A 23,128-nucleotide genomic window follows, 5' to 3' on the forward strand; every position below is an offset into this window, starting at 1 on the left:
GGTAAACAGGCATGTTTGAAAATTCCCTGTGAATATTAATAATGAGGGACATAGGCGCACCCCACCAGTGAGGGTATTCCACTGTTGCAGGTCAACACCAACCAGAGAGAAGCTCTTCCATTTGTGGAAGGCTAAAATTTTGTCCATTCCTATGGCATCAATCTGGGGCTTGAGTAACCCAGAAACACCACGGATAGCATACTTTTTTTTTTTTTTAAGGAACAATTATTACTTGTCCAGATTGCTCTGCGTTTGAAAAATCCTCTTAGGCACATCTGACTTATCAATAATGTTGGTGTTTTGTTTTTTTAAATAGATATCAAGTAGTTCCTTGTATTTAATTAATTTAATTGTGGATTGCATAGCATATTCTTGAACAGAAGTAGATCCATGGTCATTCTTTAAATCAGCGATGGCTAACCTGTGACCCTCTTAAGAGTTTGCTGGACTATAACTCCCATCCCTGAATTTCCTGCAAGGCAGGGGGTTGGACTAGATTACCATTGGGGTCCCTTGCAGCTCTACAATTCTACTGGCCATGCTGGCTGGGGCTAGTGGGAGCTGGAGTCCACATCTGGAGGACCATCTATTAGCTACCTCACTTTAAAGGATATCCTTGTTACTGAAGAAGTCTTCAGATATCAGAAAAGATTGCTGCACTTGTCAGTTCTTATATTTCTGTGGAAGCCCCTGGGAACGGTGAGTACATCCAGCAACAACTTGCATGTCTACTACATTTTGTCACTGCTTCTGTTCCAGGGGGGAGGGCAATGTAAGTCCTCTCCATTTTGAATTCCTGCACCAATATCCCCTTAAACAGCCTTTCATCAGCCAGGAGGAAAAATATCATTCCAAATTCTTGCTTTATTTTCATGAATGAACTATCCATGCTGGACTCTGTTCTTTAAAAGGTGGGATATCAACAATGAAACATTCCAGACCAAACTTCATGCTGAGCACAACTCTTATTGGCTGCTCTGGGGCTGCACTGACTCATAGGGCTCATTTCTGGCAGAATCTTGGCATGTTTGTCAATGGGGAAAGCAGCAGCATGTGCCATTTTTGATGAATGACTTCACTGTATGTCTTTGGAAGTAAATCTAGGCCTGGATCATAAATGTCTCCTCTGCCTCAGAAGATAACTCACCACAGGCCAATTCCTAGCAATGTATCAAATGTTTCGAGTCCCACAACTTGTGCAGCTCATCAATCTCAGGTTAGGTTACCGGGCTGAAAGCCAGAACAACAGGCATATACCTTTAAATCTGCTAATGAAGCAGGAGACAAGTCCAGATGTGGCTTCTTCCCAGCCTCCTCAGCTCATCTCTCTTCCCCAACTTGCTGTAAGTTACCAGAACTCCAGGCACGCCAGGAATGGGATGTATAGCAGGGCTGAGGAAGGGGGGGGGAGTAGAACCTGTGGCTTGTCTCCTGTCATGTTGTAATGCTAAACTATAGCTTAGTACTACAGAAGCAAGCAATGATGAGATTTGGCCTCATGTGCTCCCCCCATCCCCTTCCCTTCTCTCACACAGCGAAGAGGAGATCAGTTTTTTCAACTGCCTTTAAATTAACTCAAGTTCCCCTTTACAACTGACAACTAGGAGCTTTGGTTAATTTAAGCCAGGCATAGGCAAACTCAGCCCTCCAGATGTTTTGGGACTACAACTCCCATGATCCCTAGCTAACAGGACCAGTGGTCAGGGATGATGGGAGTTGTAGTCCCAAAACATCTGGAGGGCTGAGTTTGACTATGCCTGGTTTAAGCTATGGACAAACCATAGTTTGAATGAACCAGATTACTCCAAGTTTGCCGGCAATGAGGAATTGTGATTTAGTGCTATGTGCCACTGAAAAATTGAAAGGCATATGCATATACACTGGCTTTCAATCTGGAAACTCTAGTCCAGGCATACCCAACCTTCGGCCCTCCAGATGTTTTGGACCACAATTCCCTTCATCCCTGACCAATGGTCCTGTTAGCTAGGGATTATGGGAGTTGTAGGCCAAAAAATCTGGAGGGCCGCAGGTTGGGGATACCTGCTCTAGTCTCAAGAACTCTGGCGTACAAAAATAATAATATCCATGGGTGCTTCCACATTTTCATTGCTTAAAGAAGCTTTTCTCAACCTTGGGTCCCTAGATGTTGTTGGACTACAACTCCCATCATCCCTAGTTAGCAGGACCAGTGGTCAGAGATAACCCTAAGACTTGGGGTGGAAGGATTCATCCATTTCAGTTCTCTCTCTTTCATTTTTCCTAATTATAAATTGTTATGAAAGTTCTTCTGCATACTGGTCACATTTCTCCTAGTAATTTTTTTTACAGGTGCGCATTTTTGCAAGCAATTTCCCCATATTTTTAATGTTATTTTTACCAATAACACTTTAATGCACACATGCAATTTTGTAAACTTTTGTTTGGTTGAAACACTGCATCACAAAATTCAGATAAGTGCAAATTTTGAATGATCCCTGTGTTTCAGTTCTCATATTGTTTTGGAAAATGTGAATTTGGTAGATTGGCCTTTAAACTGTGAACTGAATCAAAGCTCTCCCCAGCCCCTATCTCAGACACTCTGCAGGATCCCCTCTTTGGTGCAAGCACACAATAAACTGTATATACAGGTAACAACCATTTTAGGTGCATTTAGGGCTCACAAATGCTCTGCCGGTGTGCACAGGGCTCAGGAATGCAACTCCCGGGCAAAGTGGTCATTGCCTATACAGTGTTACCTCGGGTTACATATGCTTCAGGTTACATACGCTTCAGGTTACATACGCTGCAGGTTACAGACTCCACTAACCCAGAAATAGTGCTTCAGGTTAAGAACTTTGCTTCAGGATAAGAACAGAAATCGTGCTCTGGTGGGGCGGTGGCAGCGGGAGGCCCCATTAGCTAAAGTGGTGCTTCAGGTTAAGAACAGTTTCAGGTTAAGAACGGACCTCCGGAATGAATTAAGTACTTAACCCGAGGTATCACTGTATAGTTATGGTACAAATACACATGGGCAGGGGTCTGCAACCTTTAAGACAAAAAGAGCCACTTGGACCCGTTTCCGAAGAAAAAACAAAACTGGGAGCCGCAAAACCATTGCAACATTTAAAACAAATATATCTCCGGAGCCGCGATCTGACAGCGGACGGGAAGGTGACGTCGGGACGGCGCGTGACTAACGCACACACCGCCCCCATGCGACGTCACAGCCAGTACAGCGCCCGCCACAGTGGGGAGTGTCGAGGCGCACAATGCACCTCCTCCCCTCGCTAGTATCCGCCCCAGAGCCGCGGCAAAGGTGTAAAAGAGCCACATGCGGCTCCGGAGCTGCGGGTTGCAGACCCCTGCACATGGGTAACTAGCACCTTCGCAGACTTCCTGCTTACAATTGTAAGTATACTCCCATCATACCCTTTTGCTTTGCTTTAGCAGCCCATTCAGAAACTTCATCTTGGGCCCGTCCATCTGTAAACACAATAGACACTCGGGGAACTTTTGCTGACAAGCGTCTGGCGCCTTCTGCTTCTGTGAAGCTTCTCTCAACCATCTGCTTCAGGGCAAGTCCAGTCATGGAGCCCTTCCCCATATATTTAATTTGAGACACTGCTTTCTTCATGTCTTTGGCGGTGCTGAATTGTTTCAGTGTGAATTCGGTGCGAACCTGAGTAGAATATTGTATCAAACCAACTTGTGAAGCTTTGGGAGAGATGGTGAGAGTGTCCAAGATTCCCAAAACAAACTCTTTGACAATTTCAAAATTATTCTCTCCCAGACTTTTTGATCCATCTATCACAAACACAAGATCAACTGGGCCTTCAGTGCATCCTTTGGAAATAAAATGGGAAAGGAAGAATTAATAAATAAAATAAAATCCAGGCGTTGTTGTTTTTTTGGAAACACAATGAATGAACATAAAACAGCAACATAAAAACAGCAGCACAGTGAAATAAACTCAGTGTATCACCTAAGGGTGAATAAAGACCTATTATTCCATTCTGAAAATCCCATACTGACAGCAAATAAATTAAAAGCTTTCCGTCATATTTCAGACATAACTGAGAATGTTGTAAGAAACAAGGCTATTTGCAATTGAACACAGACAGGTTAAAATACAGGCAGCACAGTGTTCATGTGGGCACACTACTAGGATTTATTTTTTGTAACCAATAAAGTTGGTTGCCATCTCCTCCAGAATTTGACATACATACATTCTGTCTAGACTAAAGAAGTGGATGGTAAAAGCAACTATCCAAATCTGGTGCCTGAAATGTGCACATATATACTCCAGTTCACACGACACACATTGTGTTCCATATGAGCACAGACTATCCTGCCGTCCTTAATGTTAGGGAACCCTCAATTTGTAATTGTGACTGATGGACTTGAGTCATATCTCTGGAGATCCTTCAGCCAAACAGGGCTGGGCGAAGTGTCAGCCAATCAAGATAGAACCTGTCAGTTTTCAAAGTCAGACAATACTTGACTAAGAGATTAGCTGGATGGTTAGGGATTTGCCAGGCAAGGTAAACCAGACTGGTTCCCTCAGCTCCTGTAGTATGAGAAGATTTCTGTTCCAAAAGCAGAAGAAAAAGAATCTTGTCCCACAAGTGGGTTAGGCAGAATGGTCCATAATAATCTAGTGAGGTTCAAGCTGAGTTGGGATTTGAACCAGGGTGTCTTCAGTCCTAACCCAATAGCCTATCCACTTTGCAACCCTACCAGCCTAACAAGGCACAACCCTGAATATGCAGGGTCACCTTTGTGCAGCATTAAGAGGACTGTCACTTTTTATACTGCAAAATATCCGAGTTGGAACAGTCCCATTCCCAGTGCTGCAAAAGAATTGTAGATGTTTATTGATTCCAAAGGAAGGCCACTTATTGTTTCCTCTTGTTGGCTCCTACTGTTAGTTCCTAGAATACTCTGTATTTTCTTAAACACATTTTCCAGCTTTCATGACCTCAGATTTTATAGCACTTTTACAGTGCTGGATTCTTTCCTTTAAGAATCAAAGGACATCTGAAGAACGAAACAAAGACTAAAGATCTGGTGACTTACTTCTGCATGTCTTCCCATTCTCTTCCAGTACGAATCCCTCATGGCATTTGCAGGAGTATGAATTGTTATTATTCATGCAAACATGTTCACAGCCATGGTCGATGGTCTTGCAAAAGTCTTTGCCTGAAAACAAATTAGAATACTTAGTTGTTTATCAAAATATTATTGGTAAGTACAAAGATTGTAGAATAGTCAGGTCAGGTGCTTCACATATTTTAATCTTCGCAGCCTAGGGCCTCAAAGAAACAGGGAGATGAGCCTGGCTGGCTGGACTCATCTTCCTAACCTGATGCTTCTCTCATCTTCCTAACTCTATTTGACCTCCCAACCAGCATGTACCAAAGAGGCAGACTGAAAACATTCTTCCTGGTTTTAACTGCACTGTTTAAAGTGAATTGTTAATGTCTGAACCATGATTGCATCATTTAAACTATGCTTTACTGGAACAAGCCAGAATCAGAAACCATACTTTAATATTGGCTTGTTTTAATACACCATAGCTTAAACTAAAGACAGTTTGACCTCATCAGACATCACAGGGTCTTCTCTGTGGTGGGTATCCCTTTTGTGGAATGCCCTCCCTCGTTATTAACATTCAAGGGGAAATTAAAAACATTTCTGTTCACCTAGCCATTTGAAACTGAAATCCTGGCAATCTTGAAATTATTGGTCGTGAAGGCATGTTTTTAAATGTTTTTAGGTGTTCTTAATGCTTTTAAATGTTTTTTTTTTATTTAAATGTATTGTTTTAACTGCTTGATGGTTTGCGCTCTGGGCTCATTTGGGAAGAAGAGCAGGACAGAAAAAAATAAAAAATAAAAATGTCAAACTATGGTTAGTATAAAGGTAAAGGTCCATTAGGTCCAGTTGTGGCCGACTCTGGGGTTGCGGTGCTCATCTCGCTTTATTGGCCGAGGGAGCCGGTGTACAGCTTCCGGGTCATGTGGCCAGCATGACTAAGCCGCTTTTGGCGAACCAGAGCAGCGTAAGAAAACGCCGTTTACCTTCCCGCCGGAGCAGTACCTATTTATCTACTTGCATTTTGATATGCTTTTGAACTGCTAGGTTGGCAGGAGCAGGGACCAAACAACAGGAGCTCACCCTGTCGCGGGGATTCGAACCGCTGACCTTCTGATCGGCAAGTCCTAGGCTCTGTGGTTTAACCCACAGTGCCACCCACGTCGCTATGGTTAGTATAGCCCAGAAGCAAATGCCTCCAATCTCTTCTTGTGTGTGCTGGAGTAGCAGCAGGGTTGCATGTGAACTGGGCCCGTGTTTCTACAAGTAAAACAACAACTTTAAAAAACAGCAATTCATTTGATAGGAGGAATAATCAAATTACTTACTTCCACACATTTTCCCATCTTGCTTTAGTAGAAATCCCTCATGGCACTTGCAGGTATACGAATCCCCATTACTAACACAGACATGCTCGCATCCATGGTCAACAGATTTGCAGACATCTTGATCTGAGTATAGTTAAGAGTTTGCTGATTAAAACAGATGGAACAGATTTACAATAACTATCATTTGATCAAGACTGAGGTGCTTACTTCTGCATGTCTTCCCATCATCTCTTAATACAAATCCATCGTGGCACTTGCAGGCATAGGAGTATCCACTGTTGACACACAGGTGCTCACAACCATGATCAACCGATTTACAGAGGTCTTTACCTAATGATAATTTTCATAATTAATAAGTTTTCCAGATGAAATAAATGCAAAGGTAGAATGACCAATATTTCAAAGATGAAATAAAACTCAGATCATGTCCTGCTTCCGCACAATTGTCAAAATGAATTCACATGACAATTATAAGCCCACTTTTCACTGTGTAATTGGTTCAGATTTTCACATCCTCCTTTAGTCTGCATGCTTCCTAGTATTACAGATATAAGTGATGCTGTATTTATTAGCACAAACACAGCCACAGCCAATTGATTTGAGGACATATTTCTCAATGGAGACTTTAGATTAGAAACAGTGAACTGGTAGACCATCATCTAGCAGAATCCTGCCTACAAGCTTCCAAGTGAGCTCTCCACGACCTCCCCAGCTCTATTAGGGGGCTGCAAGCCTGCTTCAGAAGTAGCATGCAACTAGCCATGTGCTAGTCAGAGGTGCTCTTTGAGACACAATCTCAAATTTGCTGAGGACTTCATTGCATGTCACAAGAAATTTGGGGAAATAATATGTGCAAGTGTACTCACATTTCCACTTTCTGCAGCCTCTTATAAAATACAAAAAGGAAACCCATGCATTTCCCCTGTGGAAAGATGTGCAAGCTCCAGCAAGACAGCAGAAGCATGAGACCACTCTCATCACGCCTAAGGAGGCCTAGAGATCAGGGCTATTTGCCCTTGGATGCCCATGGATTCAACATGAGATAGCAGCAGGAACTATCTCTACAGCCCTCACTGGTCCTCCACCTGCCACACCCAGTTAGTTCAGTAGACAAAGATGAGCTCTAGCATAGCACACACCTGAGCTGCAGGGAGGGAAGCGCTGAAACAGCACTCCCAGCCTCTGAAAGCAGAGCCTTCAGAATGAATAGCCCATTAAGGAGTGCTTGCTTACTTCTGCAGGTCTTCCTATCTTCGCTCAGTATGAATTCCTCGTGGCACTTGCAGGCATAGGAAATGCCATCACTCACACAAAGGTGCTCACATCCATGGTCGACAGATCTACAGACATCTCTACCTGAAAACAGACAATTCGTTTCTTTTGTAACACCACATGATCGCCCCATGAGTCAACATGAAGACTATAAAACCTTTGGCTCTGCTTCCCCAAGCTCCCTCTCATAATCACTCATTTTAACTTTGGTTAGAGCTCAACAATCATCATAATACACAATACTGCTTAAATCTACTAGTGTCTGAAAACAACCCCCCCCCCACGGGTAATTCTGTAACTATGTTATTCACAGTAATAACAACTGGCAATTTTTATTTATCTGTTAACATATATATTAACTATATATATATAGTTGTTGTTGTTGTTTAGTCGTGTCCGACTCTTTGTGACCCCATGGACCAGAGAACGCCAGGCACTCCTGTCTTCCACTGCCTCCCGCAGTTTGGTCAAACTTATGCTGGTAGCTCTGAGAACACTGTCCAAACATCTCGTCCTCTGTCGTCCCCTTCTCCTTGTGCCCTCCATCTTTCCCAACATCAGGGTCTTTTCCAGGGAGTCCTCTCTTCTCATGAGGTGGTCAAAGTATTGGAGCCTCAGCTTCACGATCTGTCCTTCCAGTGAGCACTCAGGGCTGATTTCCTTAAGAATGGATAGGTTTGATCTTCTTGCAGTCCATGGGACTCTCAAGAGTCTCCTCCGGCACCATAATTCAAAAGCATCAATTCTTTGGCGATCAGCCTTCTTTATGGTCCAGCTCTCACTTACACACACACACACACACACACACACACACACACACACACACATATATGAGAAAATAAGTGAACTAGGTTGGGGAAAACAAACTTACGTTTGCAAGTTCTCCCATCCCCACGCAGCACATATCCTTCAAAGCACTGGCAGGCGTAAGATCTTTCACTATTTACACACAAATGTTCACAGTTGTGGTCATTCAGCAAACAATAGTCCACTCCTGGGAATAAAATTTGCAATTATTATTATGTATTTGCGAAGAAGAGTCCCGACACCCAGGGAACTTGAAAACAGACAAAGGAAACAACAAAGGAAGTGGAGGGAAATGAAGTCAGGGCAAACAGGATGATAACCGAGGAAGTTTCTAAAGAGTTGATAGATTTAGTCTCCTGTGCACAGAATTAAAGTAAACACCCCTTGCCCAATCTTTTTTTTTGGGTGGGGTGTGTGCCGGGGGGTGGGGGTGAAAGGACATAGGCACTTTCACTTAGTGCCACACCACCAAGAGCAGACCAATGGACCCTATGACTCTAGTTTGTGTACTCCAATGTGTATCTGGAGTTCCTGTGCATTTAAAGCGGGGAGAATTGACAATGTGGAGTCATCCAGAGGATACTGGACCACAGCTCCCTTCAGCCAGCATGGCCATTCTTCAGGAAGTTGCAGTCCAACAATATCTGGTGGGCACTACATTGGCTCCCTGTGATTGAAAGTACCCCTTGGTAATTAGACCAATCAATCGTTTTATTTGTATGGCACTTTCCCAAAGTTAAAGCCACGCTGAAGGTGGCTTACAACCTGTTTTTAAAAAAAGATACATAACTAAAAACATAACAGAAATTTGTTGGCATCTGTCTCTCTTGGGAGACAATGGTGGGTCACAAAAAGGCTAATTTGCCCCCGATGCTGAATAATTCTTTGCTTGCACAAGGGGTTATAGCCACTTATTTCTCAAGTGCTTTGTATTAGAACTAGAATGAGTGTGTCGGGCTCTTTCCTCTGCTGTTGATTTAAGCAATTGTTAAACTTCAGGTCAATTGAGTAATATAACCCATGAGATTTCCTAGCAGCACAAAAGAAGTATTGCCTGTTTCTAAATAATAAGCAAGGCAAATTGGGAAGTAAGAAGCTCCAGAAGGAAAAGCCATAAAATGAGAACTTTACACACAGGAGTTGAGTAGCGAATATAAAATTTTAGAGCTTTTGATGGAAATCCCAAGTGCTGCCCGGAGGAAAATAAAACTCTATAAAGGATAAACATTTCTCCTGTTACCCAGGAAAGAACTCTTTCCATTGGTAGGTTGATAAAACTATTTCAAAAAGCCTGTTTGCTTTTTTGGCTACTCTGGATTCAAACAGACACCCAGGGCTGGGTTAGAATAGCTAGTACTAAAGTGTTATTCCCCTTAATTTTCAGTTTTTCCTTTCAAGCCACAGCATCCAAGTTTCTGTTTTAACTACTCAACCACAGGGTGTTGTCATATGATTACATACATACCAGGTAGTTATCTTAAAACTACATATTTCTGCTAACCCTCATCAAGTACCAGTAGTACCATAATCATGAATGGCTGCTTAACACTGTTGTTGTGCCGATGGTCACATTCCTTGATTTTACTTTTATGTAGGAAAAAGACTGGCTGAAATTAAACTGTTTTACTCAGAGAGAGTAGACCCATCGAAGCTAATGAACATAACTAAGGATTTAGCCACACTTCCTGTTGTCTTGCTGCTTTCCTACCTGGGGAAAACTGCTCTTTGGTGCTCAATCAGAGCAAATAGCAAATGGGTTTTCCATGTCTTGCTGTTTGTTCTGATTTAGAGCTAAAGAGCAGGTTTTCCCTGGGAATGGAGTGGGCCAAGGGGAAAACCACTCAGCCCCGTGCTTTCTAGGCACAGCTCAAGCGGAAGTGTGGGCAAGCCCTTAGTTAGGTCCATCAATTTCAATGGTCTACTCTAAGTAAAACATAGTTGAATACCACCCAAAGATCCTCAAAATTAACTGAGTGGGGAAAGGGAAGTTATTATCACTCATTACTAGTGATATGGGGAATTGTTAAGGAATGGGCCCTCCCCCCTTTTAAAATTTAGGCTGTGTACACACCAAAGTGTTAATGCACATATAAGTTGTGCATATTTGTTTTTTCCTTGTGCAAGTTCATCCACACATGAGCACTTTCAACTGAATTCCGTCTCATTTCCCCCTATCCACACAGGTAGGGTTTGCTTGATGGGGTATATTTACACTGTGTGCTGTTTCCCCTTCCCCTCAATTAGTACTAACCCACCCACCCTGAGTTCCACAAACCTGGGATCCATTGTGGGCATACAGGCAGGTGTTGTTTACCTTTGCATGCATGCTTTTGGTTTTTTTTAAAGATACAAGTCTTCCAATACATCGGACTCGGATAAAACAGTGGGTTATAACAAAAACAAAAAGGTGTATTATGCCTGGCCCCACTAGAAGCCCACTGAGGAATGCCTAACTAACAGATGTAAAGGGTGGTGTGATATGGCACACATGAAAATAACAGGGAATGTCACTATCAATTTTAAAGGGCTAGCTTGGACTATGGGACTATGAAGCTTTGTTTCTGTTTATTGGCTCAAGATTCCAATCTGTCTGCTTTAATTATGCATTCCCAAAAAACCTGAGTGCATGCTATAATCGCGAGTTCTCCTCAAAATTGCCTTTCAGAACAAAATAAAAAAAATCAGCACTTTAACCCACCTTGTTTTTCTCTAATTATATGCAATAACCAAATCAAGTGACTTACGTGAACAGGTCTTTAGATCCTCATTAATGATGAAACCTTCAGAACACTGGCAAATGTAAGAGTCCTTGGTGTTCAGGCACAGATGCTCACAGCCATGGTTGGACTCTGCACAGTGGTCTTTTCCTGGATTGTTATGTATCAGCAATGGCAAAGAATGCATTGGAATGTTAAAGCATTTTTAAAGTGAAAAATATGCAAGTAACAACCATCAGCAAAGCCCACCATTGTAAACTGTGACTTTGTTAAAACTTTGCACAGAATGGACAGACTGTATTTCATTGTCACAGACTGCATTTCATTGTCACGTGATCCCATTGTTTTACACCTGCACCCATATATATATATATACATACATACAGTCGTACCTTGGAAGTCAAGTGGAATCCGTTCCAGAAGTCTATTTGACTTCAAAATGTTCAGAAACCAAAGCGCGGGCTTCTGATTGGCTGCAGGAAGGTCCTGCCGCATCGGACGTTCGACTTCCAAAAAAACATTCAAAAACTGGAACACTCACATTTTTGATCGTTCAGGAGCCTAAATGTTTGGCAACTAAACCGTTCGAGATCCGAGGTACAACTGTATACCTGAAAACTGAGGGAACATCTGATCAAGTGTACTCTATTATATTAACAAAGCAATCCAAACCTCCCTTACACTGGGTGGATGGTGGACTGGACTACTGTTTACATTTTTTGAGTAGAAGTCATACTTGGTAAAGTCACTACAATGTGACATTCACAGTGAAATCTTCAGGATTAACTGCGTAGCAGAATTATAATTTAATCATATGAAATGAGGAAACCTAACATCACCATTTTGCAAATTAGCGTGACTGCTCAGCTGTTGCAGGAGCACTTCCTAACAGAGGAGAGAGAATGCCAGATATGCATGCAACAGAGTATTTGTTAAGGTTTAAAGCCTGGACTGTTTGTTTCTCATGCGAAGGAACAACTGGGAGGTGCAGCTGATACGTGCTTTTATGAATGTACATTTCTCTCTATGCTGGCTCTGGAAGTACAGAGCAAAACACTTTTTTTTTCCTGGGGGGAAAATAGATCCAAGAGAGAGAGGGAGGGAGAGAGAGAAGGGAAGAAATCCCCCTTTCAAACAAACTCCTCTATTAACTTTCTGCTAGCAGACATTCTTTGCTATTTTTATAGCTCACTCTTAGAACCATTTCAAATAGGCAAACAGTCTGCACAATCCCTCCAGACTGTGCCTAAGTATAGGAATGGGATGGAAAAGTGCATTATATGACATGCAAAGGAACACCCTCTTTGATTTCTATGACTATAGTAGAGGCTATTCACTTGCATGACCTGACTTTTCAGGGCCAAACCGGAAAGGACACCAGGGGATCTGTGATCAGTTTTCTTGCGTTTTTAGTGGTAAATAAAGCCACAAGAAGGAGATTGTGGTTTGACATGTACCTAGTGTTGAGGAGAGGTTTTTTTGGTGTGTTTTTTTTAAAAAAAACAAACCCTGCTTCTGTGTACCATTTTCTCAATATGAATTGCCTCCCTGAAGCTTCAGTTGGTTCAGGGTGGAAACTTGTGGTACCATGGAGGAACCTATAGGTTTTCTCCTGCAGAGCAGATAGTAGTCTGGGGGGGGCAGATTTTGCATCAGGAAAATGTTACAGGGAGAAAGGATTAAAAATCTCATCCTTAGTGCCATAGTCCTGATCCTAATCCTACCCCTCCTGCAGCTGCATTTACCATTTTTTTTAAAAAGAGACTTTTGGACAGATGATAGATATCCTGATTTCAGAGGCGCTGAGTTTCGTGTGACATGGGGGGGAGGGGCTCGTCGCATGCGTGTGACATCACACATGTGACACAGACGTACGACATCACAGACGTCAGGAGGCGGCCCTGCTGGATCAGGCCAAGGCCCATCTAGTTCAACATCCTGTTCTCACACTGGCCAATCAGATGCCCAGTGGAAGCTCAAAAGCAGAACCTGATTGCAACAGAGCACTCTCCACTTGTGATTCTTAGCAGCTTGGCAGTCCAAATCTTATTGCCACTTACAGCAGAGACAGAATACAGTGGTACCTCGGAACTTAATTCGTTCTGGAGGTCTGTTCTTAACCTGAAACTGTTCTTAACCTGAAGAACCACTTTAGCTAATGGGGTCTCTTGCTGCCGCCGCACCGCCGGAGCACGATTTCTGTTCTCATCCTGAAGCAAAGTTCTTAACCCGAGGTAATATTTCTGGGTTAGCGGAGTCTGTAACCTGAAGCGTATGGAACCCGAGGTACCACTGTACAGCCTTCATGGCGAACAGCAACTGATAATCTTATTCTCCATGAATTTGTCTAATTCCCTTTTAAAGCTATCCAAGCTGGTAGCCATCATTACTTCTAGTGGGAGTGAATTCCATAGTTTAAGTGCCATGTGGACAACTACTTAATATGTGGAGTTGCAAAAATAAATCAACAACTCATTTTTTTGCGTAAGAGATGCCTAAAGCAAGGAAGCAGAGAGGCCCAGAACCAGTAACAAAACACACACACTGTGTGCTCTCATTGTTTTAGTTATTATCTGCACTTTCTAAGATAAGGACCTGAAATACATCCAGCAGTAAGCTATTCCTCTTTCTAGAACTTTGCAGCAAGTTTGTTTGTTAAAGAAATATATTTAAATCACATGCTGGCATTATCTCAGCTTGTGTTGAATCTTGCTAGCTTTACAAAAGCCCATATTTATAAAAGCCTGAGGAGATCTGTAGTATAAGTTTGCTTAAGATCTCTGTCCAGTATACAGATTAACTCCACCAGAATGTCTGACATACTCACTTCTGCATGTTTTGCGGTCACGGTTCAGAGTGTATCCGGCTCGACATCTGCAAGTATACCCGTCTTCTGTGTTAACACATTCATGTTCACAGCCATGTTTTCCCAAAGCACAGACATTTATTCCTGTGGGAGGGAAAGGAAAACATGTAATGTAACAATGCTGGAACATAACTGTTTAAAAATAATACTTAAGAACCATCACGTAAAACCATTAAAAACACCTCACCTTCCAGTTTGGTGCTAGACACCAAAAGCAAAATTAAGAATTCACTAGGACTGTTTGCATATGCAAGAGACAGTATCAGGAGGACAAGACCTTTCAAAATATTTGGCTATTGCAGAGAATATCTGTGTGTATTGCACTTGATATGGTTTGTTTATGTAGAGTTCTTGGCTGATTTTAGCAGGTCCAGCATCACTGCTTAGCATACCCAGCAGAACACCTGTTGAAACCCAATGATGCCATTAGTGATGACATTGCCTACTGGGGCCTCCACTGCACCTGCCATCTTATTTTTCCCAAAATGCAATGCTCTACAAAATTTCATTTTTGACATGGTGCATTGTGGGGGGAAGGTGACAAACCATGGTTTGCCAAAAACAAACAAACAATGGGACTGCCATGCTCGTTTGTTCTACTTGTGCAGGAATGATTTGAATTGCATTTCATTTTGGGAAAACTAAGACAGGGCCTGCAACTTTAACTGTTGGCAGTAGTGGATGGTGTGATGGGGCTACAGTGTTCATCTGACCTCCCATCTGTCATGCTGCTGCTGCTGCTTACAGGCAAGGTGGCAGTAGGGAAGGCATGGTACAAACACACAAATAGGAGTGCCAGATAGGCTCCACCACACCAACCTCTCCCTTCCCCCGCTACCTCTCAGTAAGCAGCAGTAGCAATGTTGCTGACTGGAGGTCAGGTGAGTGCTGCCTTGTCTCCATGATGTATGCTGCTGGCTCTTGGAGTTCCATTTGGCTGCCCACTACCAAGAGCCTGTTAGAATTCCTGCTCCATGACGGCAGTCATGGGATTGTTGTCTATCTCATGGACGGTATATGTTTTGACTCCACAGAGTGGGAAGTGACGGAGAAGGATGTTTGTGTTACTGTGTTCCGTGAAGTGGGACTATTGTCCTTTGTCCCTTTGCTGTCTGATGCTAGAGAGAGGGAGCCATATTGCAGTGCTCTGTGTGTGTTTCTATGTAAATAAAGTAGATTAGCCAACATGCTGAGTTGCTGAGGTCTGTCATGCAAGCTGCGAACACTCTGCGGATTGCTAAGTGTGCCAATGTCTGTTGGCATCAGTCGCTGTGATGTTCAGGCTGAAGAAAGCTTTTGAAGCTCCCAAACGATCGACCAGGAGGGAGAGAACATGCCAATCGGGCATGTGTCTCTACCAGGGTCCTACTCGAGTGTAGGACAAGCTCCTGACAGAGCCTACCATTCAACCCTAGATGCAATTCTGCCTCTTAGGGTGGTTTCATCAGTTTCTTTGAGTTAGTGTTGTTCTCCAAAATGCATGGCTCTGGCTGTTTGTGGGAATATAGTCAAATAAACTTTGCACTATTGTAATATATAAACATAAGGTTAAAAAGGTAACATGCAAAATCCTCAATGCAAACCAGCCACCAAAAGTCAGTGCAACTTCTAAGTTTCATACTGGTTTTTAAAGAGGCTTAGGGATGGTGTTTTGGAAGAACGTCGTGGGACCGCTTTCTTAATGCACATGTGCTGCTTTAAGTTGGCACAGAGATATTTCTATGTGCCTGGGGGATTGGTTGGTTGATTTTAGGAATTATAATGAAGACATAAGGAGGTGGTTTTTATAGGCATGTTCAAAAGTTACACCTCAAAACGGCAAAAAGGAACAAAAAAAAGCTGTGACGGTGATGTTGAGAAGTAAAAACAGATGAACTTACTATACACTTTAGGACAACATACTTTTGCACGTTCTCTTATCTGGATTGAGAGTAAAGCCTTGCTGGCATCGGCAGTAATAGGATTCATCTGTATTGACACACTCCTGCTGGCAGCCATGATTTTGCATTGCACAGTAGTCTGGTCCTGAAGATTGGGAGGGGGAGGAATTATTATTATTTAAGTAACAGGAGTAGTACACAAAGTGAGCAGACTGTAATCAAAAATAAAGGCTTCAGCCAGAGATGTGACTATAAGAAGAGCATTAGCTTTTCACAGAAAAATTGAAGAAAATCTTTATAAATCTGGGGACAGAAGCAAACCGCAGGCCAGACTGACACTCCCAAAGCTGCATCTACAACTTGTTGAGCTCAGTGCTGCAGTGCTGCCCTCTCAATAACTGGCAGCAACATGAGGTGTTAGGAGGTCCAGAAATAAAGAATAATAATAATAATTTATTTATACCCCGCCCTTCCCGGTTCAAAAACTGGGCTCAGGGCAGCTAACAACAAATTTAAAATACTTAATTATAAAGGCAGCATAAAATACAGTATAAAAACATGAATAACAATAAAATTCAAAAATCAAAAATCAATTAGATAATCCCCAGGGCTAGCGGGCTGAATTGGTCCTACTTGGGCCAGCGAGGAGACCAGGGGAGAATTAGCTGTGGGGTCTCAGAGTGGGTGATCTTCATAAAAGGGGAGGGGGAGGGAAGGGAAGAGAAATAAAAGATACAGCCCCACCCATGCAACCCTGCCAGCCACTAATGGGAACAGAATACATCTAATTGGTCTTGTTGGACCCATAACCCCAACATTCCGCAGATGAAAATAGGGACCTTCTAGTCTACATCAGTATCACTGCCAGGAGGGGCTCTTTTTTTGTTTTTTTGCACATTAATATTTTTATTAAAGTTTTCCATGATACAGACAACCCCTCCCTGAAGCTCCAATGCCCACCTATGACTCCCATAATCTCCTTGCCCCTGCTACCCCGTAAACTCCAGCCCCCCACTGGCTGGCCTGCACCCCACCAGCTGGTCCCCAGATGATGTTGGACTACAACTCCCATCATTCCTAGCCAGCATGATCAGTGGTCAGGGATGATGGGAGTTGTAGTCCAACAACATCTGGGGACCCACAGGTTGAGAACGCTGAGCTACACCCTTCAGGGCCTGCTCCTGCCCAGGGTCTCCTCCAGCCGCTGTCTTCTCTTCAGGCCTGACCTAGCTCACTTTCTTCTTGTTTTTATTTGGCATGGCCAGCTGGATGGGTGGCTATGGGTCTGCCAGCCTGGAGAGTCGCAACCTCCCATGGCAAGGATGGCAGTGGTAGTGGCCCTGTTCCCCCTTCCTCATCTTCCTCTTCCTGATGCTGCTGCTACTCCACCGGCCGTCCAGCTGGTCAGCCTGGCTTGCTTTCTTGGACCCAGCACAAGACTCTTCTCCCTTCCTTCCACCCTGCTTTCTTTTGACTGCCAGGAGCGGTGGCAAAGGAGGAGGCTCAGTTGGGCAACACTCTCTTCCCCCTATTTCCCCCAACATGAAACCATGCTTTCTGCCACCTGTATCATATAGGCACATGTACTAAAGTGTGTTGTTAATTGTACATTACGACAGTACTTCATCTAGGCCAGGTCACCTACTAGGAATGGCCCTTCTAGAATATCTGCAACCTGAGATCCTTTTCATTGGAGATGCCATGGACTGTAGCCAGGACCTCCTGCATGCAAAACAGATGGTGGAACTGTGGCGCTTCCCCTTACAACAGACTGTATGCACCTGTGTGCTACTATCTGAAAGAACTGAGCATAGATGTGGAAAACTTACGCCTGCAGGTTTTTTTATCCGGATTGAGAATGAACCCTTTGCGGCATTGACAGTAGTAGGAGTCTTCAGTATTAATGCATTCATGTTGACAGCCTTGGTTATTCAAAGCACAGTAATTTACAACTGAAAAACAAACAAGAACCACAAGCTCACTCAGGGACAGAACTTGACAAATTAACATTTGCAACGTTGGTGGTGGGCAGGTAGCCCATCTAGGAGATGGAGAACTCTGATCCTAAACCTCCATAGCCTTGCGGGATATCTTCTGGAGAAGAAAACCCTACACAAATCTGGAGTGGAGTCCCTAAGATGACTGGATGGTGCCTTGTACACTTCCTGCCGGCAACTAAGCTAAGCTGCTAACAAAGGTATAACTCTGCTTTGTTTTGGCCCACATCAGCAAGGCCAAAGGGGTGTGTATGTGTGTGTTGTCATCTGGGCAGCCCAGGACCTCCATACACACTGCCCAGGCTTGCACCCTGAGGAAGTCACTTTGGTGTTGCTAACACAGCAGCTTGACTTCATCCCTGGGGGCTCACTCCACTGTTTCTCAAGACAGACGGATGCCAACATGACAGCAACTTATCAACTAAGGCCCTTAGTCAGGTGCTGCTGAAAGAAGTGGACAATGTGTGTGTGGTTTTCCATCTAGATTCAATTTGGACTGCAGTGACATGAAGAGCATAGCACATGTTTAAACTGACCTTCCCATCACATTGTTGCTATAATCCTGTTGGAGCAGCTGACATGATCTTCATTCTAAGGCATGATCTTCCATACCTTGTGTTCATGGGAAAGGGAAGCGAGGTGTTCTTGGGAAAGGGAAGAATTCCATCACCCCCTGAAGATGCTGGAAGCCAACTGTGTGAACTACACAGTGGACAATTTTCCTGTGCAAGTCAGCTGTGGGTTGGTAAGGGGCCAGTGATAACTTAAACCACGGGTAAGGAACATATTGGAGGGACGCGGGTGGCACTGTGGTCTAAACCACTGAGCCTAGGGCTTGCCGATCAGAAGGTCAGCGGTTCTAATCCTCATGACGAGATGAGCTCCCGTTGTTCAGTCCCAGCTCCTACCAACCTATCAGTTCGAAAGCACATCAAAGTGTGAGTAGATAAATAGGTACCGCTCCAGCGGGAAGGTAAATGGCGTTTCCGTGCACTGCTCTGGTTTCGCCAGAAGCGGCTTAGTCATGCTGGCCACATGACCCAGAAGCTGTCTGTGGACAAACGTCGGCCCCCTCAGCAGTAAAGCGAGATGAGTGCCGCAACCCCAGAGTTGTCTGCCACTGGACTTAACTGTCAGGGGTCCTTTACCTTTACCTTTTTAAGGAACATGTTTAGCCTAAGGGCCACATTCCAATCTGGGTAAACTTCAGGGGGCCACACATCTGTGGAGGGCAGGGTCAGAGGCAAAGGGGGGGAAAGCAACAAATGTGAATTTCACCTTTCTGCAGTAGGCTACTTTCTACACACAGACACCCTCCCTACCCTCCATCCCTTTTCATTTTTTCATTTCACTTTTAATTTGTATATCGCCTTTCTATATTACTATACACAAGGTGGTTTACAACCTGAAGAAACAACAAAATAGACAGCAAAGATCACACACCTCATAACAATCTGATCCAATACCAGAAAAAGTCACAATAACTTTAAAATAAACAACTTATATCAAATAAAGCACTATTCAACAATGCATTAGAATATAATAGTGAACAGTAAAATTAAATAGCAAATAATAATTAAACAGTTTTCACACTTATCAATTACAATAAAAATTGTTTTTACTAAACTAATCAGTAAAAATAACAGCAAGTCACAATGCATTAAATACCACAAAACCATGTAAAAGGATCAAATTGAGAAACAAGGACACACAACTTATAAAATTGATATATATATCTCCCCAAGCTCCTCTTCTCTCTTCCCTGCTGCTTTTGCAGTTCTCAAAGACATGGTCTGGGGAAGACTCCTAAGGTTGGGGCAAGGCAGGTGGAAAAAGCCACTGCCTGATGAACAGGAGCAGACAAGCCAGAGGCATTATCAGAGTCCAAAGACACATTGCAGCCAGGCAAAGACATTCAGGTGGGTTAGCAGAGCCAGTGAGGGGTATGGTTTAGGGAGAGGGTAGATGGCCTGCAGAGAGTTCTGAGGGCCAGATGGGGGGACCTGGAAGGTTGCATTTGGCCCTGTGATCTGAGATTCCCTATTTGGTTTAAGCACGCCATATATCTGGACTGCAGAGTCTGGAGGAATGGAAGTAACGTTCACAATCCTTGAAATTAAAGTTGCCTTCATAGACCCTCAGGTGGGACAAAGCACGTGGGTGTAGAAATGGTGCTGTACTCAGTCTGACACATACCAAACTCTGTGCTAGCTGTTCTAATAGACATCTGAGCACTGATGCTCAACAACAATCCGTTCTCTTTCTTGACTATCACAGTGCAGCCAAAATAAACTTGACTCTGACTGCTCGAGGTTAAACACGAAAGTTTCCTTTGTCATCGCCTAGAAAAATTTACAGTTTGGAAAAAACCTAGGGTGTTACTTAAAATGTGGTGAGTACGGAACAATATTCAGGGACTGGATCCTTTGGGAAGCAGTGATTTGGTTAGAACTGGTCTCTCTCTTCCAGTGCTATTTTTCCAGAAGAAAAAGGTGCTGCAACTCACCATGAACACCTCACTCGTTCTCTTAGAATGACAATGAAGCCCACCTGAGAGGTGCTAGAACTGAGTTCCAGTGAGTTCAGGCTGAAAAAAAGCCCTGCTCTCGCCATACAACACTGAAGGAAGAATTCCACATTCGGCAGGATATCAATGAAACAAACAAATTGACCCAGGGATGCCATTTTTGGTAGACGCTCCGTGTTGGGTACAACATGGAGCGTCTACCAAAAATGGCATCCCTGGGTCAATTTGTTTGTTATATTGATATACTCCATTTCCTCCAAGGAGCGAAAGGAGTGAGAGACTGTGACTGGGCCAGGGTCCCCCACTGAGTTTCATAGCTGAGCAGGGATTTGAACTCAGGTCTTCCATATTCCAGTCTATACTATACACTGTACCACACTGACTCTCCTTCTCTCCTGTAGAACCAGTTTATTGTGTTGTGATATCAATTCATTGTGAATTTTCCAATTCCCACCGGGGGCAGCTAATTATGTGGATAAATGGTAAAGAAATATGATGTCACCCCTTTAAACCCTCTGAGAAAGGGTGTAGCCTCTACGCTTCACCCCTTGTTTTCCCTCACCTGTTCTCCCCATCAAGAGGACCTTATCTGAGCACCACCATGGCAAATGGTGGAGGACATAAGCGGGCATGGTTGAACACAGCAGCAGCATCCTCTCTCCCTTAAAAAAGCATTTAAAGGAATGAGCAATTTGTGGATCTGGCAACTGTCCAATGAAGCCACTTAATGTTCTACAAACTAGTTTTGTCCCTCTGTGTTACCAAGCTTATGATGTAAACCCTGGCCTCATAGTTCACTATGACTTGTTTACTTACATTATTATCCCATTCTTCCTCCAAGAAGCTGAAAGATGCATGGTATTCTCCATCCCCTATTCCCCCTTACAACAACCTTATAAATTAGGCAACTTAGCCTCAGGGCCTCCCATTGAGCTTCACAGCTATTTGAACTTGGGCCTTCCCAGCCAGCCCTCTAGCCATTACACCATACTGGGCTTGTATTGCTCTTTGACAGCAAGAAGCATTGTTGTAGTCATTTTGGTAATTTATATTCACTAAATATAAACAGGACGTAATATTTATCTACAAAGCGCTAGGCAAGATGCCAAAACTAAACTAATTTGTGAAAGTGGTTGTGAAATGGTGTAAGCTATACCCTGAAAATACTAAACATTGTATATCTGTCATTGTGCAAACTCCCATTACCCAAAATTTCTGCTTTTTAGAATATATTTGTGCCCTTCTCAAATGCCTTCTATTTGCCTAAATGTAAACCTGTTAATCAAACCCTCTTTCAGAACATTCTAAATTGTTTGGAATGCTCTGCAGATTTTGGATAGATGAAGCTGAACTGTATTTATCTCTGTGGAGCTTGTGTCAGTTTTTAAAGAATTATTCTAAACAAAGGATAAACATAATCAAATCACAAAGTGGTTTCTTAGATCATTTGGACTAATAAAAAGAACAAAGTTTCCATTTTTTGCCCTTGAAATAATGTCATGTTTCATATAAATTTTACCAAGTACAGCATTCCCAACAGTGCCAACTAAGCCATTATGAACTAGCTGCTAGATCCTGTTATATTTCTTTTTTACGTTCCAAAATCATATTACTTTTAAAAAAAATTTTTTTAATGTCCATTTGTTTGGATTAATGCATTCTCCCCAAATCCCACAACTGTAACACTGCCATAATTTAGGCAACCTTGGGAAAACAGAACAAAAAGCAGCTGATAATATTCTTTCACATTATGGGAGTTTCTGCTTTGCTGACTTAAAGAAATTGGGCAGAGTCCAAACAATTTAGACTTTCCGTCATGTAGGATGTGTAACCACTTTCCTGGCAAACACCTTCCTTGTTCCAGGCCGAAGACAGTCATATGGAACATTTCTTGAAAATTAAAGCAATAATCAGCTTCCCCTTAAAAATCTCAAGCGCAATTTTTCAGCAGCCTCGTGAGACAAAATTATAGTAACAGCAATCTACTCTAACCACAGTACATTTCAGGATATAATTTACTTATTTATACTAATGAAGTCCCAATCAATGGGAAAACATATATTACAAAGTTAATTTGAAACTACAAAAGTAGTCAGCGACTAGTGCCTTTGTCGAATAGATGAGTAATAGGGTTGGATCCCTTACTCAGAGTAGACCCATTGAAATTCATGGATATTAGTTGTGTCCATTAATTTCAGTGGGTCTGCTCTGAGCAGGACTAGCATTGGCTACAACCAGCATTCAGCTTCCTGAGAACAGTTTCTTTCTATCCACTTTCTCGACATCATGCATGATGTTATAAATCTCTTGCCTTTTTTCTAAACTAAAAAAGTCCCAATTATTACACACACACATCATCATCACCTTATTATTATTATTATTAGTAGTAGTAGTAGTAGTAGTAGTACCCTGCCCATCTGATTAGGTTGCCCCAGCCACTCTGGGAAGCTTCCAGCATATACAAAAACATAATAAGTCTTTTGCAGCTCTACAATATCCACTTTGAAATGAGGCAATATGAATTGTAAACATACTGAACTTATAGGACAGCATATAGACCAACTATTTATAACATTTATCTGACTAGCATTTATAGGAATATCTAGCAAAGAAGAGCATTTAAGATTATATTTTATTAGACCAACTTCTATCAGTGTAAAG

At 42.8% G+C, this 23,128-nt stretch overlaps 1 protein-coding gene across 4 annotated transcripts in view; it reads right to left on the reverse strand.

Moving 5' to 3' along the window:
• Positions 1-23,128, reverse strand: part of MATN2 (matrilin 2) — a 46,406-nt gene that overhangs the window by 6,797 nt on the left and 16,481 nt on the right. For 3 of the 4 annotated variants that reach the window (XM_028736424.2, XM_077932830.1, XM_028736426.2), the window contains exons 6-15: positions 17,773-17,895; positions 15,966-16,088; positions 14,025-14,147; positions 11,225-11,347; positions 8,545-8,667; positions 7,635-7,757; positions 6,609-6,731; positions 6,402-6,524; positions 5,056-5,178; positions 3,409-3,822 (exon numbers count right to left, since the gene is read on the reverse strand). In XM_028736424.2, coding sequence (XP_028592257.2) covers positions 3,409-3,822; positions 5,056-5,178; positions 6,402-6,524; positions 6,609-6,731; positions 7,635-7,757; positions 8,545-8,667; positions 11,225-11,347; positions 14,025-14,147; positions 15,966-16,088; positions 17,773-17,895 — 1,521 coding nt within the window. The remainder of the gene's footprint in view (positions 1-3,408; positions 3,823-5,055; positions 5,179-6,401; positions 6,525-6,608; positions 6,732-7,634; positions 7,758-8,544; positions 8,668-11,224; positions 11,348-14,024; positions 14,148-15,965; positions 16,089-17,772; positions 17,896-23,128) is intronic. The other variant, XM_028736427.2, reaches the window with a different exon arrangement.

This window comes from Podarcis muralis, chromosome 8 (assembly GCF_964188315.1).
Source record: "Podarcis muralis chromosome 8, rPodMur119.hap1.1, whole genome shotgun sequence".
In the NCBI taxonomy this organism is placed as follows: domain Eukaryota; kingdom Metazoa; phylum Chordata; class Lepidosauria; order Squamata; family Lacertidae; genus Podarcis; species Podarcis muralis.